The sequence below is a fragment of the Ostrea edulis genome, chromosome 6 (assembly GCF_947568905.1).
Source record: "Ostrea edulis chromosome 6, xbOstEdul1.1, whole genome shotgun sequence".
Lineage (NCBI taxonomy): Eukaryota > Metazoa > Mollusca > Bivalvia > Ostreida > Ostreidae > Ostrea > Ostrea edulis.
Genome location: NC_079169.1, coordinates 70,766,823 through 70,785,055, shown reverse-complemented (window position 1 = coordinate 70,785,055; position 18,233 = coordinate 70,766,823). Strand labels below are relative to the sequence as shown.

General features: G+C 35.4%; 2 protein-coding genes across 2 annotated transcripts; one reads left to right on the top strand and one right to left on the bottom strand.

Annotated features, from left to right (window-relative positions):
• Nucleotides 1–1,558: 1,558 nt before the first annotated feature.
• On the bottom strand, nt 1,559–12,652 carry LOC125683634 (MKI67 FHA domain-interacting nucleolar phosphoprotein-like). Its single transcript, XM_048924996.2, has 5 exons — nt 12,474–12,652; nt 7,663–7,800; nt 6,011–6,119; nt 5,664–5,881; nt 1,559–2,351 (listed from the first exon to the last, which is right to left on the bottom strand). Exons 1-5 carry the CDS (start codon nt 12,615–12,617, stop codon nt 1,707–1,709), a joined length of 1,254 nt encoding a protein of 417 aa, XP_048780953.2. The 5' UTR covers nt 12,618–12,652; the 3' UTR covers nt 1,559–1,706.
• A 276-nt stretch (nt 12,653–12,928) lies between these two features.
• On the top strand, nt 12,929–18,147 carry LOC125683632 (putative malate dehydrogenase 1B). The gene is made up of 7 exons (XM_048924994.2): nt 12,929–12,998; nt 13,178–13,290; nt 13,555–14,500; nt 14,609–14,758; nt 16,733–16,863; nt 17,180–17,291; nt 17,880–18,147. Exons 1-7 carry the CDS (start codon nt 12,977–12,979, stop codon nt 18,014–18,016), a joined length of 1,611 nt encoding a protein of 536 aa, XP_048780951.2. The 5' UTR covers nt 12,929–12,976; the 3' UTR covers nt 18,017–18,147.
• The last annotated feature ends 86 nt before the right edge of the window (nt 18,148–18,233 follow it).

Sequence of the window (18,233 nt, the reverse complement as noted above, 5' to 3'; positions counted from 1 at the left end):
GTGATCAATCTCATAACTCCTATAAAGGTGAAGATAACAAACAGTGATCAACCTCATAACTTCTATAAAGGTGAAGATAATGGACAGTGATCAATTTCATAACTCCTACAAAAGTGATGATAACGAACAGTGATCAATCTCATAACTCCTACAAGCAATACAAAATAGATAGTTGGGCAAACACGGACCCCTGGACACACCAGAGGTGGGATCAGGTGCCTAGCAGGAGGAGAAAGCATCCGTCGACCGCTCACACCCCACATCTCGACCAGTCAAACAGTTATCTGCAATCAAAATCAGTGTGCCAAGAATGGCCTAACAATCGGTATGAAACACGTCAGACAGCATTTGACCCAATGATAGGTTCTATTGGCTGACCAGATCACTATAACGGCCATCAAATACAATTTTAAGAATATTCATAATTGCACCCTTTTTCTCTGATCATTTTAATACATAATTACACTATTCTACATCTTGTTTGATGTTACAAAACATAAAATCTGTTTATTCTTCAACAAATCCTGTTACCAGTCGTACTAAACATGTACAAATGTAGTAGTAATTCTCTTACTATATAGGTGAGAAAGTAATTGTATAAAAACATGTCCCAAAGTGCCAGTGACAATATACATGTAAGGTAGTAAGGTTGATCCTACTATAAAAAAGGTGAAGATAACAAACAGTGATCAATCTCATAACTCCTAAAATCAATACAAAATAGATAGTTGGGCAAACACGGACCCCGTACACACCAGAGGTGGGATCAGGTGCCTAGGAGGAGCAAGCCTCCCCTATTGACCGGTCACACCCGCCGTGAGCCCTATATCTTGATCAGGTAAACGAAGTAATCCGTGATTAAATCAGTATGAAATGAACAGCCTAACAACATTGGTATAAAACACATCAGACAGCAATGGATCTAATTATACTGACATGTTACATTTGTATATTAGATCACCATAACAACTATAGAATTTGCGATATGCTGACTTTACCCTTAATGTCTATGTTCAATACGCAATTTCCGAGTTGCCCAATAGTTCTTTCCCTTTGTGGAACTATTACGCACAGCGAGACGCAAAAGATACTTTCGTCCACATGCGGTACAAATGCTTATCGCTGCCTTCATATATTGCCTAAAGGATGATTATCAGACATCAAGCAACCACCCAAACTGCTGGGACACACAATTGAAGTAAGTTTATGAGTATTTGATAATAAAATAGCTCAAACAAAAATCGATAATCACCATCTTTCTTTGATTAAAGTATCACTCATGCAGAAGAGGAAATAAAAAATAATTCCATATATAATTTAATGGCCTAATTCAAACAAATATTATTCTTCATATGGTTAGTTTAATGTATACGAATGGCTGATATAAACAAAATTCACGCTTTCATAACTTTTATCCTTATTTACATAGCTAGTCTATAATATATGTATACATCTTGTACCCACCCAAGCGTTCAACAGAATACTGAACACACCTCCATCACAAAAAAGCTGATATGTCGGAAGTTGCGTATTAAAATATTCAAATATGAAGCAGATATGGAAGATTCTATGGTGTCTTTTATTTCAAGGTCACTGAGACAATACAATGACAAGTAAATCTCCATGTTAAAGTGTTTAATCAAATATGACACAGATTTACCCCCCCCCCCCCTTGTCATTTTTATCTGTCATAGTACTTATTGATTTCATACTTTCAGATTTCTCTTTTTCTTCTTGCTTTGTGGCTCTTTGATGTCTCTGACAGGAGTCTGGATGTCAGTGTTTTCTTTACCTGCCTTAGCACGTTTTTTCTTGGCTGAAGCGGATAAACTTGGTGTTGCAGATGATCGCATGGTGTTTGGAGGAGTTTTAAATAAAATCTCCTCCTCCTCACTATCTTCCATTAAGATCTCCATACTGCTATTCTTGGGGGAAATCCCAGGATCTGGAGTATTTTTCTTCTTCTTCTGTGGCATGGGAGTTACTTTATGTTTAGGGGTAATCAATTCTTTTGATGTTGGTGGTGTTGTCTTAGGGGATATCCCAGGACCTGGAGTCTTTTTCGTTTTCTTCTGTGGCGTGGGAGTTACTTTATGTTTAGGGGTAATCAATTCTTTTGATGTTGCTGGTGTTGTCTTGGTTGTTGCAGTTGGTGTTGCTTTAGGAGTACGATCTGTTGCTGGGGTCTGCACCTTAGGTGTTTTTGATTTTTGGCCAGATTTGGGTGTTTTTGCCTTCTCTTTCAAGGGTGTCTTTAAAGAAGCTACTTTGACTGGTTCTGAAATTTTATCAGCTGCTTTCTCCTTTTCTTTCTCCATTAGAATTTGCTTCCCTGTTTCCAAAACTTTCTCCTGCAAATGCAATTCCAATAATTATAATTAAAGCAAGGTTCAAACTGTCCCTAGGGAATAAATGATCTGTGAACATGCAGTAAATAATGGAAACATGGGATACAGTGCAGATTATACAGGTAATAGATATCATTGTGGTGGCCAGCATCACAAACGACCCCGCTTTGTGGGATTATATAAACGTAATTAAAACCTGTTCTGTAACCCATTGATGTATAAATTTTCAATTCAACAGCCAAAAATAGGTCCAGAAAATTGTCAAATCCCTGAAACTAATAACATTCAAGGTCCATAACTCTTTCAAAATGTCCAGAAATTATCATTTCTTAAGTTTATATGTATTCTACTTCTTTTAATCGGTGTTTATTTCACTACTACCTGTCTGAATGTATGTTATATGCAGGACCATATTGAAAACTAGTGTTATTGCTAAATATGTAATCCTGGACAAATAAAGGCTTTATTATTATTATTATCATAGAAACGCCAAAGTCAAATCTGATCTGTAACCCATTGATATAAGTACGTATATAAATTTTCAATGTAATACATTGTAGCTGCAGTCTTGAAAATTGTCACTGCACAGACTGATCACTATTGGCCTCCTGGCTATAAGTGGGGCCCTAATTACCTCATTCCATCAGTGTTTATATACCTTCTTGATAAACAAGGGATGTTCGTAAAACATATATGTCCCCCCCCCCCCCCCCCCCCCAAATGCAAAATTGAAAAGGGTTATACACATGCATAATTTGATTGATGGTGGTATCACCAATTCAAAATATTGAGCAGACAATATCTTCCAATGTCAGGAGTGGATTGACCAAGTGACCTAAAAATCAATAGGGGTCATCTACTCCTTATGCTGTACCAGTGTACCAGGTTTGGTGTCAATCAAGCAAATAATTCTTAAAATATAGGAGACAATATTACTATGACCAGTTTAACCATTGACCTTTGACCATATGACCTCAAGATCAATAGGGGTCATCTTCTCCTGAAGATGTACCAGTGTACCAAATTTGATGTCTGTCAAACAAAGGGTTCTCAAGATATTGAGTGGTCAGTATATTTTTATGTCCAGTTTGACCTTTGACCATGTGACCTCAAAATCAATAGTGGTCATCTACTCCTTGGGATGTACCAGTGTCATCTTCACAAGTCAAGGGTTATTGGTTAGTGCGAGGTAACGAATCAATAACCCTTGACTTGTGAAGATGTACCAGTGTATGAAATTTGATATCTGTCAAGCAAAGGGTTCTCAAGATATTGAGCGGACAAGGTCTTATTTTCAGAGTAGATTGACCCTTGACCTTTGGACCTGAAAAACATTAGGGGTCCTCTTCTTCTCATAACCAACCCACATATAAAATATCATTATGATCAATTGATTGGTTCTTAAGATATTGAGCGGACAACATGTGATCTACCGACCGACCAACTGACATACCGACCGACAGGTGTAAACCAATATGTAACTCTTCTTCGAAGGGGGGCATAAATATAATTTCAATCACATGAATGGTTCTCAAGATATTGAGCGGATGTGTGGTTTACAGACCAACCGACAAGTGCAAAGCAATATGCAATTCTTCTTTGAAGGAAGCATAATTATAAAAGTAGAGCACAAAACTTCAAAATATATATTCACATGTATATATCAGTGGAAAATCAGTTACGAAAGATTAAAAATAGATCTGATTTAGCATCACTCTAATACAAGATGTACCAAAACTACACTTTACGAGCAAGCAGTTTTTGCAAAATGCAATGTCCAAGCATTGCACAAAAGCAGCTTGGATAAAATTTAAACAAGAGGCCCATGGGCCACATTGCTCACCTGAGTCACTGTTATATTTAAAGATTTTCCTACATATTCACATGTAAAACTTTGATCCCTATTGTGGCCCCAACCACATGGGGCCATGATTTTTTCAACATTAAATCTTGACATGTCAGGAAGCTTTCATGTGAATGTAAAATTTTCTGGCCCCGTGATTTTTCAGAAGAAGATTTTTAATGATTTTCCCATATATTTGTATATAAAACTTTGATCCCCAATTGTGGCCCTATCCTGCCCCCTGGCGCCATGATTTTTACAAACTTAAATTTGCACTATGATAGGAAGCTTTTATGTAAAGAAGTAGGTACAGTTTCTACTGTCATCTGGCCCAGAAAATAGATGATTTCAGCAGGGGTCCCAAAATCTGGCATTCAAAATAAGGAATATATAAGCAAATCAAAACTACGTTTAATTTGATCTGAAATTGCTTTGTGTTGTATGACAGGAGTGTGAAGTTGGCATAAAATTGCCAAAAATGCCAAAATTAATGAAAAATTAAAAAAATTCAGGGTGTTTTCCTTTCAGAAAACATACAGCCCATGCGTCGAGCAAATTCATATTCAAATACATTTTTCGTCTTCTCTTAATACACAATATATATTAATTACATTTTGCTCGACGGATGGGCACACCTTTTCCTAAGCAATAATCTAGATAAAATTTAAAGTTATCAAACTCTTTTCAAAAAATGGCGGGAAAAACTCTTATTCATGACGTAATAATGCTATAAAATTAGAAATAACTTTGATTTAAGTTGAGATAGTATACTTGGCATGTATTTAATTTATTCAAAACACATACATGTATCAAGCTTGATTCAAGACACATTCAAATCAGAGAAATTTTTTGGGCCTTTTTATGTACACAATTGTACCTTGTTCTTTCAACTTTCCTGCCCCAGTAGTTTTTGAGAATAAGATTTTTAAAGATTTTCCCTATTAATATATTTGTATGCAAAACTTTGACACCCCCCCCCCCCCCCACTGTGGCCCCATCCTACCCCGGGGGCCATGATTTTTACAAATTTAAATCTGCACTATGTCAGGAAGCTTTCATGTAAATATCAGCTTTTCTGGCTCAGTGGTTCTTGAGTAGAAGATTTTTAAATGACCCAACCCTATTTTTGCATTTTTGTCATTATCTCCCCTTTGAAAGGGACATGGTCCTTCATTTCAACACACTTGAAAGTCCTTCACCCATGGATACTTTTGGCCAAGTTTAGTTCAAATTGGCCCAGTAGTTCTGGAGAAGAAGTCGAAAATGTAAAAAGTTTAAAGACAGACGGACAGATGGATGGACGGACAGACAGACGACGGACAACAGGTGATCAGAAAAGCTCAATTGAGCTTTCAGCTCAAATGAGCTAAAAGACTGAAGACAAAAAGACTTTCCAGATAAAATACAAAGCCATTCTAAAATGACATCAGTTAAAAGTTGGAAAAAACACAATTTTAACTACATGTACTTACAAGACCTTCCATTTGCAAGTCTATTCCTAACGTTTTCAGGAGATCACTTTTCTTTTTGTGGTTCTTCATTAACCTCTTGATGGTCCTCTCTTGCTTGATCTCCCTTTTCTTGTTGTTATGTCTGTCACGTGCAATGGCATGTGACTTAGGTGGCTTAAAAACCCCACTCTTTCTTCCTAATGTTGTTGGATGAAGTTTAGACGATGACATATACTGGCCTAAAAAAGTTGTACATGATCAATAAGTGCTAGAAAGGCATTTGCTATTTCAGTTATTCTATCTTTCTTTTTATACATAATTCTTCAAAGTAAATATATAATACTCATGAGATTAAAATTAACTCTTACATTTGATAAGTCTTTCAAACACCAAGTAATTGTTCATTGTATCTGCCACAATTTTTGCCACATCGTCAGATTGAAACTCCACAAAGGCGTAGCCTTTACTTTTCCCTGTCTACAAAGTATGTACAAACATTACAGAAATATTGTAGTGTGTTTAAGGAACTTGTAATGCCTGCAGTTGCTATATTGTGGAAGTGACTGATATAAAGACTAACAAACAGATGGACAGATGCAAGACAAATTAATAATCCGTGTTTTGATGCTGTTAAATTCACAGAATATGATCCGACTTTCTGGATTACCACACTGTGGTGATCTGAATCCAGATCATGTCTCTCTGAAACTGATGATGTCACAATGCATCAATACGCATTAGATATCATTTCTAAGCAACTCCATAATAGCTCCTTGTGATTGAAATTCTAAAACTGTCTGAACTTTCATGTATCACAGCCATTTTGACTGCTGCCACTAACTACCCAAATGAACATCATTATTATAAATCGTCAAACACCTGTGTTAATGTGGTTTGGATAAAAATAGACATAATAAGACATTTGTATCTTTATAAAGACTGGTCATTAGCATAATTTATGTACTATAATGAATCAATATTGATAAAAAATTAGTATTTGATCTCTAAATTGTTATAGGTCTTTTCATTCTTTTTGGGTAATCAGTTGTACCAGGCTGTGGTAAGTGAAAGTGCAGACGGTTTTAGAATTTTCCGTCACTTGGAGCTATCACAGACTTCAGTTTATGAATTGGGGTAAGAAATTCAACTTCGAAATGATATCTAATACTGCACATTCTATGTAATTGGCTTGATGCAATGCTCAAACATTCTGTTTAGTCATATAGTGTCAGGGCCCAGCTAAAACTCGACCAAAAAAGAATTGGCATTTTCCGAATTCATCTTGGGAAGTATAAGGAATTTCGGGATGTACTTTGGTAGTAATGTAGATTGATTATGTATGAATATTATATTAGAATACAGAGTAGAATTAAAATTTTATACCATTTCGTTTATTGTTTTTACATCGGCTAACATGGGTACCCTATATTTAGAGTTCTATACCTTTACTCTTTAATAGTAAATTCAAACCCAAGTGATACAATTGCCTGTGCACAATAGAGGATCAAAGTTTTACATACAAATATATATGGAAAATCATTAAAATCTTCTGAAGAACCACTGGGCCAGAAAAGTTTACATTTAAATGAAAGCTTTCCTGACATAGTGCAGATTCAAGTTTGTAAAAATCATGGTCCAGTGCATATTTTTTCATGATAAGTAGCCTCTAATGTCTCTCCATTCCAGTATGACCCAAAACAAGCATTTTTAATTTCTAATTTTCATGCTCATGGTTATATAACCTTTGTGATGAGTTTTTCCATGACAAAGAATGACCCAGACACAATATTCTCCTGCATTAAAGTACCGGTGGGTGTATAAAACTCGTGTCAAGTACTGTACCTTCATGAGATCTTTACAAAATTGTGGACTTCTAGTACCGGTGGGTGTATAAAACTTGTGTCATGTACTGTACCTTCATGAGATCTTTACAGAATTGTGGACTTTAGTACCGTTGGGTGTATAAAACTTGTGTCATGTACTGTACCTTCATGAATTTTGGACTTTTGTGTTATCTTACCTTATTGCTACGTGAAACTTTTACTGCTTTCACTTTCCCAAACTGGGACATATATTTCTTTATTTGGTTCTCATAAAATCCATGGGGAAGGTGTCCAAGATAGACAACTCCTGATGTCTTCTCTTTGCCTGGAGTGACCTAAAAAAATCAACAAGATTTCAATCACATGACAAAAACATTTTAGTCTATACACATACAGGCAAGAGTCTATACTCTTTAGACCTTTTATGTCTTGAATATAATAAAACAATAAAAATAATCCAAGGATGATAACTCAATGCAATCTCTAGTCTTCATCAAGGGGTACCTGTAAAGTTCGAAACGAAATCGAAACCCATCGAAACAAAACCTACCAAAACGAAACGAAACCTACTGAAACGAAACAGATTGTACATGTATAACCAAACTTTTTAAATTATAATAATTAAAAATGGTATCTTAGGCCCCTGTGAAAGTTACCACATATAAATAAAATTCGCCTCCCCTGATATAGGCTTTGGGCATGACTGATACAAAGTCTTAAAAGTTGGAAAAGAGGTGGGGTGAGGGGGGGTGGGGGTGGGGGGGGGGGGGAGTCTTAAAAGTTGGAAAAGAGGTGGGGTGAGGGGGGGTGGGGGGGTGAGTAAGCACAAAGTACATATCTGAAGTTGATTAAATGCCATGTGAAATTAGTTTCGGATCAATAAATTTCAGAACGGAGGGTTACAGTCTCAGAGGTCTTGGGAAACACACTAAACGAGGGGTGGGGTCACCGGTGTTGGATCCGCTTTTGGGTATAGATTTCACTTATTTTGAACTTCGGTTATATTGAAAGAAAAAGATTGGTCCCCTGAATTTCAATATATCCGGAGTAAGCTGTATAGAGAAAATCTCAGTCATAGAGAATTGCAGTCTCTCAATGACATTTTGCAAATAAAATGTGCAAATGGCGATACTCTCCCTTACTTAGGATTTATAGAGGTTGCGTTGGAATAAGAGGGTACCTCCATATCTGGTTCTGATGCATGTATTTTGCTGATTGTCCCAACAACGGCATACAGTGAAAAGACGCTGTTGTGGCACTAACATTTTATGCCATTTAGTGGACTGTTGTAGAGATCAATTTGGAGACAAGTTTTTACAGAATGCTGCTTTGTTTACATAATTTAGGTCTATGATGATGGGAAGAAAAATTAAAAAAAGGTCGACAGTAAAAAAATATGTCCGTGATTTGTATGCAATATTTCCGTCATTCCTTCAGCACATTATAAACATGTGAAATTTACAGACGGAAGACTATATTTCTTTCATAATACAAGTATTTAATCGTTATTTCATAAACTTTGGTATCCGTGACTAAAAAAAAAATATGTCCGTGATTTGTATGCAATTTCCGTGATGTACAAAAATAAAGATAAATAATACAGATCACGGATTCATTTTTCACAAATAATAACAATTTCCGTGAATTAAAAAAAAAGTGTATCATATGTGTACTGACTTGTAATACCTGGAATAATAACACGAAATGCATGTAAATAATTACAAGGAATTTAATAACATCGATATCATATATCATTTACGAAACTCTTACAATCTATACACTTGATTGTGTTTTGACTTCCTAATTTGTTTAGTACTATAAGTGTTGAATTTTGACATCGTGGATGAAACCACTGGCGACACTTTGTACAATTAAATATTAATTCATATTGAGGCATTCTACAAGTACAAAACAATTTTATGTCAAATGTTAATTCAAATCACGCGCATATTTTTTTTTTTAAAGTCACGGACGATTTTTTAAGTCACGGATACCAAAGTTACGGAAATTCTGTAAATTGTTCTTATTGAAGAATTATAAGAAATAACAATTAAAACAATATATTATTCTTGTATTATGAAAGAATATCATCTTCAGTCTGTAATTTAGTGTAAATTTCGTATGTTTAAATTTTACAAAACAATTACAGTGACGTCACAATGCACGGAAAATGTCCGTGACTGGTAGATTCTACCTATATATCCCCTACCCACATGCACACACACAAAAAACAAGAGGTCCATGGGCCTAGAATCACTCTTCTGATACATTGTAGAACAGGCAAAAATTCTCACTAACCAAGATTCATCAATTAACAAAGTTTGATGATGTTAAGTCAAATAGTACCTAAAAATTTAAATGTAACTGTCCAAAAGTAGGTCACAGTGACCTACTTTTGGTCGACACATTGAAGACTAAAGATGCATCAACTGACAAGTCAAATAGTATTCAAATATAGCCGTCAAATTCCAAAAGAAGGCCACAGTGACCTACTTTTTGGTTGACACACTCCAAAGACCCAAGATGCATCAACTGACAAAGTTTGATGATTGTAAGTCAAATAGTATCTGAAATATTAAAATATATAGCCGTCAAAATCCAAAAATAGGTCATGGCGACCTACTTTTTAGTCAACACACTCTGAAGACTCAACATGCATCAACTGACAAAGTTTGATAATTTTAAGTCAAATAGTATCTGAAATATTAAAATATAGCAGTCAAATTCCAAAAGTAGGTCACGATGACCTACTTTTTGGTCAACAAACTATGAAGACTCAAGATGCATCAACTGACAAAGTTTGATGATCCTAGCTTTCATAGTGTCCAAAATATGCCTCTAAAATTGAAAATGTAAAATATGAATATCTGCAAAATTCAAAAAGTAGGTCACTGTGACCTACTTTTTATTTTTATTTTTTATAAATATGTTTTGAAGCCTCTAGACGCATCAACTTACAAGGTTTGATGATTCTAAACCTCTCGGTATCTGAAATAACAACCTAAAATGTATTCATAAATGATTAGCCATAAAATTCAGAAAGTAGGTCATGGTGACATACTTTTCACATGACGCACTTCAAGGTCTCATGATCCATCAACTGACAACTTTTGATGATCATAGGCTCAAAAGTGTCCAAGATATGCATCAAAATCCATTTAATAATTACCTGCGAAATTCAAAAAGTAGGTCACCATGACCTACTTTTGAGACAACATGATATTAGGTCCTAAGATGCATCAACTGACAAAATTTGATGATCCTAGTCCTTATACTAAGCAAAATATCAAAGTTTTAACAAAACAACTTTGAAGTGACCTTGAGACCACACCCTTTGCCCAAGGATGATGCCTTGAACAATTTTTTATCTACAACCTCTCCTCATTCTTACACATAAATTTGGTGATAATTTGCCCAGTGGTTCTTGAAAAGAAAATTTTTTAGCAACCACTACTTTTTTTGCGTTTTCCTAATTATCTCCCCTTGTTAATGGGTAACAACCGTAGTTTTAGTACAAATGAAAGCCCTTGGGCCAAGGATACCATGTGACAAATTTAACAAAAATTGGCCTAGGGGTTCTTGAGATATAGCCCTTTTCCCAAAAAGTTGATGCACACAGAACACCAGACATATGGCCATATGATTAGCTCTTTGAACCTTCGGCTCAGAAGAGCTAAAAATCAAAGTATGTTCGAAGTCACAAATCAATAGGCTAGCATATTCTCTATAAAAAAAAAAGGCACAGAAATTTTTATCATCCGTGCAAAATGAATCCGTGATTTGTATCATTCTTATCTATTTCAAGTGTGTCCGTATTTTGTCAACCTCCCCCAAACACGTTGGGAACACTTCCCCTATAGCGAGATATTCTCACTAAAATGTGATTATCCCTCTTTAGCGAGAGAGTAAACATTTAAAACCATAAACAGGTGTTTTGGCGTCTTTATTGAAAATAATGGCAAATTCCATACAATGCTGAATAAGTGCGACACATATTCAACATGACACGAATTGTCTCTATAAAATTAATAACATAGTCAAGAATTGCATATCAAAGTTGCTGCGTAAGAGGACAGGAGTCTGAAATCCAATACACATCGTGAGCATTTTTGTTTTGATTAATCAGGTCGGGAACACTTCCCCTATAGCGAGATATTCTCGCTAAAACGCGATTATCCCTCTCTAGCGAGAATAAATATATCCCGTACAACCGAGAAAAACACCCGTGGAGTACATCTTTTCGTGATTCACGTGAAAAGAAGAAAAAGTGCTAAAATGTCTGATACTTCTGCAAATATATGAATCAAAACAAAAACACTCACGATGTGTATTGGATTTCAGACTGCTTCCCTCTTGCGCAGCGACTTTGATATGCAATTTCATGACTATGTTGTCAATTTCATAGAAACAATTCACATCATGTTGAGTGCGTGTCACGCTTATTCAGCGTTGCATGGGATTTGCCATTATTTCCAATAAAGACGCCAAAACACCTGTTTATGGTAATGTTTATTTCTCGCTAAAGAGGGATAATCGCGTTTTAGCGAGAATATCTTGCTACAGGGGAAGTGTTTCCAACCTGTTAATATATTTGCAGAAGTATCAGACATTTAAGCACTTTTTCTTCTTTTCACGTGAAACACGAAGATATGTACTCCAAGGGTGTTCTTCTCGGGTTGTACGGGATATATTTGCTCTCGTTAGATAATCGCGTTTTAGCGAGGTATCTCGCTATAGGGGAAGTGTTCCCAACCTGATCAAACGGTGCAGTGGCACCGTAAACATAGTATTTAATATATGCACCTGCTGTCCAGAATACTGTTTTATAATGTTTTATCAACTGAAGTATCTGAGAGCAGCCAGCAAGCATTCTGTTTAACAAACAAAACAAAAAATTAACATGAATTTTCTTCAGCTGTTCTTAATTTTTTGTTTTCAGGACTGCCGCGCCGATCGAGTTGTCACAACCTTCTGTGTAAACCAATCCAAACACTTTCTGATGCATTACCTTTGAGTTAATCTTCTTTAGTTTCTTTTTAAATTCTTTCTGCTTCTTTGGATCCAACGCTAAACTTTTCTGCGCTGAGCTTTTTGCCACATGCTTCTCCATTTCCATTTCCATGCTGATTAAATCTACGTCAATTAAACGCATTCTACTATTGGGTTTCTCTCCATGGTATGAAGCGTTTTACTGACGAAAACTAATAATAATGAATGAGTTTTACTAAAATCAGCAATGAACGATGGTATGAGAAAATATTGAAAAGAAACATTTTCATATGACATAAAAATTCATTATAGCATAAAATTTCATAATACAAAGGATACACTTCAATGGCTCACTGGTATTTCATATTCCTGAAGACCGATATCTTTTATTAAAATACAGAAAAAGAAATGATTTTACGCATTTCAGACTGCTCAAAAGACCTTCGTAATCCCTTTGCTGAGACTACTAAAAGATTTACTGATTCCGAGGAGGTTCCGATCAGACTTGACAACTGTGTAAACATGGCTAAAATCGTGATTGCAGGTATGATTTTTTTTAAAACAATAGTTTTAAAAATAACAAGTATACAAAAAGAATATAGGAAATAAGGCTTTTCAGTGCAATGAATATATTCATCTTAATTTTAAGGAGACATCTTGTTAAATATGCCAGTATATATATATATGCAATTCTGACTTCTTTTCTGCTTTTAATTGATACAGGAAAATCCGATTGTCCATACTATGCTAGATCAGAACTCTTAGGCGACAAACTTGCAAGAAATTTACCAGACTTTCAACTACATAAAGTAGTTGTTAAACCAGAAGAATGGGATGTAAGTTTCACACATAATGTTATGCGACACATTTTGTTTAGAGTCCATAAACTTTCATATGGAATATTTAATTCAAGTTTAAAAAGAGAACTGCAATGTCCTGCTTGGGTAAATTTTTTGCCAGAATGGCTATATATATAATAGATTTGCAGAGGCTGACGAAAAATGATCCCATCAAAATTTAGACAAGTTTTATATAAACATTTTCCTATTTTGATATACACATTTGAAAAATATGAATATGAGTTAATTTTAATAAATCAGACATGGCTGAAAAACACATGCAGTTCCAGGCAATGGGACCACAAGAAGTCTCCTTTGGTGTGGAGAGAACTCATTGATCGAGGTGGAAAGGGGGTCCTCATAGGAGGTGCCAATGAATTCCAGGAATATGCCTATGGATACTATGGCATACAGTCCACACAAGTCAGTGAAGACATGCGAAAAATTGCTGAAGAAAATAAAGAGTACAAAATTGAAGAGGATAAGGAGGAGGAGGCATTCAAAGCCCTGAGTCACCCACTTAATGTCTGCATTACAAACGCAACAAACCCAGTTTGTTACAACTTAATCAATGCCATGGCCAGGGGGAATGTTTTTGGTGATACAACAGAGATTTCTCTGCATCTGCTAGATGACAAGTCTAACATGGAATCATTAGATGGACTTAGAATGGAAGCTATGGACTTGGCACATGGACTTCTCAGAGAAATTATTGTGACCTCAGACATTTCTAAAGCTTTTCAAGGATGTGATGCAATTATTGTGATGGATGACTTGGTTCAACGAGAGAAGGAAAGCAGAGATGATTTTGTGAAACGGTCTGTAGAGCACCATGTAAAATATGCTAAGGCCATTAATGACAAAGCTAAAAAAGATGTCAAGGTCCTCCTGACAGGAACTGGTCCAACTAATTTAAATATTTACATGATGATCCAAAATGCCCCCAATATTCCTAAACAAAACATTGTAGGACTTTCACGTACATTGGAAAACAATGCTAAATCAGTGGTAGCAGAGAAATTGAGCATAAACTCCAATGGAGTGGTGGATCTAATCATTTGGGGCAACATCAGTGGAGATTCTTACATTGATCTTTCCAAATGTCGCGTCCATGGATATGATGGAGCTATCTGGGGACCTCCCTCATTCTCATTACCAGCTGTTGAAATGATTTGGGATAAGAAGTGGATAGAAAATGAATTCATTGGTATGTAGTAATTGTCATTTTACTAGAATCCATTGTGACTATTTATACACAAATGCTAGATGCCTTTACTGAATTGTTAATCTTCACCTCAAGTTTACTGTTTTGCAGAGTTGGTGAAGACTCGCCACCAGAAAACTCAGGAGCTAATGAAACATTCTGCCAGCATGTCCAGGGCTGCTGCCATTGAAACCACAATGGCTCATTGGTGGAATGGCTCTCCAGAGGGACAAATCTTCTCCCTTGTAGTTGCGTCAGATGGTATGCAAAATTGATACTGTATGCAGGTTTATTTTCACCTCATCTATTTTGCTCTTCTACCTATGCAAACGATTTAACCCCATTTTAAATTTACCCTGATAGTTGTGTTAACTTGAGAAGAGAGAAATTTTCGAAGTTTTTATCTTTTAAATGGGGGCAAATATTTCTCTGTATGCAGTAAATTAAGTGCAACTTTGTTCAATTTCATTACTTATTTCATATAAGAGCTAGGATAGCTAACAAGTGAAATCTAAACATTTTCTTTTATATAGAGTTTTCCATAAGATGACTTCAAGTTAGCTCCCTTTAATTGAGCACTTGAGGTGGATCATCTAATTAAAACTATAACCATTACACTGGAGAAAGATCTGCTCCAGTGTCACGATTTGAGAAAACGTGCTTTTAATTAGATTGGAGGGTATAACAAACTGATCAAAATAAAATAAAGGATGAGTGGAATAAGATGTTGTGTTAGAATTTCAATATAGTATTTCCCTACATTGGCCATGCAGTTTATAATTTTCTGATCTGTGGCTTTGACAATTTTGCCTTCTGTACCAAACTAGTCTAATGTTGTAATCCAAAGAGCAAAAAGAATATATTTCTGATTTTTTTTTGGGGGGGGGGGGGCATACTTCTGTTTGAAAACTTGAGGAGACATGTGCATGGGGACATGTTATTCCTCCTTAATTATGTTGTATTGTAACAAAATTGAAAACAAGAGGCCCATGGGCCACATTTCTCATCTGAGTCACCTTGGCCCATATTTAAAGATTTTCCTTGTATACAGTGTATTTGCATGTAAAACTTTGATTCCTATAAAGGCCAAAAAAAATATATGTTGGTTTCCACTTTCACCTCAAAATTTTTAAGGGTTGGTAGGTAGGTAGTGTTTTTTTTTTTTTTTTAGGTTGAATTATTTTTTAATGATTCAGTATTCTAGCTATTATGCATAAAATATAGTGATTATCTAGTAATCAAATAAAAGTTATATGATGAATCAAAACATTACTTCCACTGTACTGTAAGCAAAAACTGTTTCTGTGTTTTGGAACCTGTTTAGTATTAGTGCATAATAAATAACTTAATAAGTCAATAAATATACTCTTGTTGTAGTGATGACATTTGCAAGACCTGTGAGAATGGGGAAAAAATGTGTTAGGGTCGGCAGAAATTTTTAGGGTCGATCGGAAAAGTGGGAAACCAACATATACATTTTTTTGGGCCAAGGCCCTAACCTACCCCAGGGACCATGATTTTAGCAAACTTGAATCTGCATTCTGTCAGGAAGCTTTCATGTAAATGTAAACTTCTCAAGCACAGTGGTTCTCAAAAAGATTTTTAAAAGATTCGTTTGTATAACTTGATCCCCCATTGTGGCCCCACACTGTCCCCAGGGTGCCGTGATTTTTACAAACTTGAATCTGCACTATGACAGGAAGCTTTCATATAAATGTAAACTTTTCTGACCCAGTGGTTTTTGAGAAGATTTTCCCTATATATTTGTATGTAAAACTTGGATCCCCTATTGTGACCCTATCCTACTCCCGAGGGCCATGATTTTAATTAAATTGAATTTGCATTATGTAAGAAAGCTTTCATGTAAACTTCAGCTTTTCTGGCTTAATTAGTGGTTCTTGAAAAGATTTTTAAATGACTCCACTCTATTTTTGTAATTATCTCCCCTTTGAAGGGGAACAAAGTTGAATCCCCTTCACCCAAGGATGCTTTTTGTCAAGTTTGGTTGCAATTGGCCCAGTGGTTCTGGAGAAGAAGTCAAAAATGTGAAAAATTTACAGACAGACAACAGGCAATCAGAGAAGCTCACTTGAGCTGTCATTGCCAACACACAATATGATGAAACCCAACATATAAGATATAAATAAATGTTGATAAAGGCAAATGAACCAATCATATTGCTTTAAACTTGTGAATTTGATTATATTTCAATGTTTCACATTTCATTTCGTTTAGGGTGGTATGATGTCCCAGAAGGGCTGGCATGTTCCTTCCCAGTAACAATCAGTTCTGAGGGTAACTGGTCAGTTGTTCAGGACATAACTCAGACTGATGCCATCAAGGAGAGAATGAAAGAGGTCGTCAAGGTAAAGGAACTTTGTCATTTGGAAAATAAGATTTTTTCATGTAAATGATTCACATCCACTTATAATTATGTAAAATTATCTCTGAATATCATAATTATGATAAACGGATTCATTTTCAAAATGAAATTAAAAGCCAAGATTGTGACATGGTATTGAAGCATAAGATTGTGACATGGTATTGAAGCATAAGATTGTGACATGGTATTGAAGCATAAGATTGTGACATGGTATTGAAGCCAAATATTATGACATGGTATTAAATGCCGATAATTGAGATATCTTATTATAATCTTAATGTGTTTCTTTTTTCATAAAGGACATTACGGCCGACAAAAATATCATATTCCCTCCACCAAAACCACCCACCCCTCCACCCAGTGAGGTCCAGGTTACAGTAGTGGATTCCAAGGACCAGGAAAAGGATGGAGGTGGTTATAACTATTGTTATTCCTATAATTTTGAGAAAGCTTGGATAAAGGGGACTTCTATTTTAAAAGACTATGAATATAATTCTTTTCAATTTTGTAACAGAATCTGCATATTACCAGCAATATCATATAAAAATTTCATGATTATCCATTAATTACTTTAAAATAATATGCACATTTTTAGAAATATCTTTGTTTATATATACTCGTATGTACAGTGAAACCTGTGTAATCCGACATGCATTGGGAGAAAATCGTTTTGTTGGAATATGCAGTGCGTCAGAATAAATAGTTCAAAAACAATGAAAATATGATCCAGAAATTGAGAATGTAAATAAGAGTTGGAATGCCCAGTGAAATGGATTACAGAGTGTCAGATTGGGCTGTTTTCACTGTATATTTTTTCAGGCTTTTCTTATTCTACCCGGAAGTCTCCTTTCATGATTGTAGAAAGCATTTCATTGTCAATATAAAAAAAACCTATGGAATATGCATGTCATTGAAAACCCAGCATCATTAATTGTGGTAAAGCAAACGTGCTTTGATAAGGATTTAAAAAGAACTAAACTTTAATTCATTTTCCTATAGATAAATCTGCAGAAAGTGATTCAAATGCTGAAGTGAAACTGGCCACGATCATCGAGGAGAAAACAGCAGACTCCATGAATCTTAATGACGGGAAGACATCAGATCCTCAAAAACCACAGGAACCAAAACCGGAGTAGACCAAGGTGCTTTCCTGTGTGCCGTAACTGATGGTATCAGTTGCAGACTCTCACTCTGTATCATATTTCACATTGTATTGATGTACAAATGTATATATGAAGTGCTGTACAATAAATATTACTTAATCTAAGTGCACTTCTTTCATTATGGAACTGTCAAAGATTTTTAATTGGACAAACCTTTGTTTATAAATACAGTAAAGCTTATTCTAAGAAT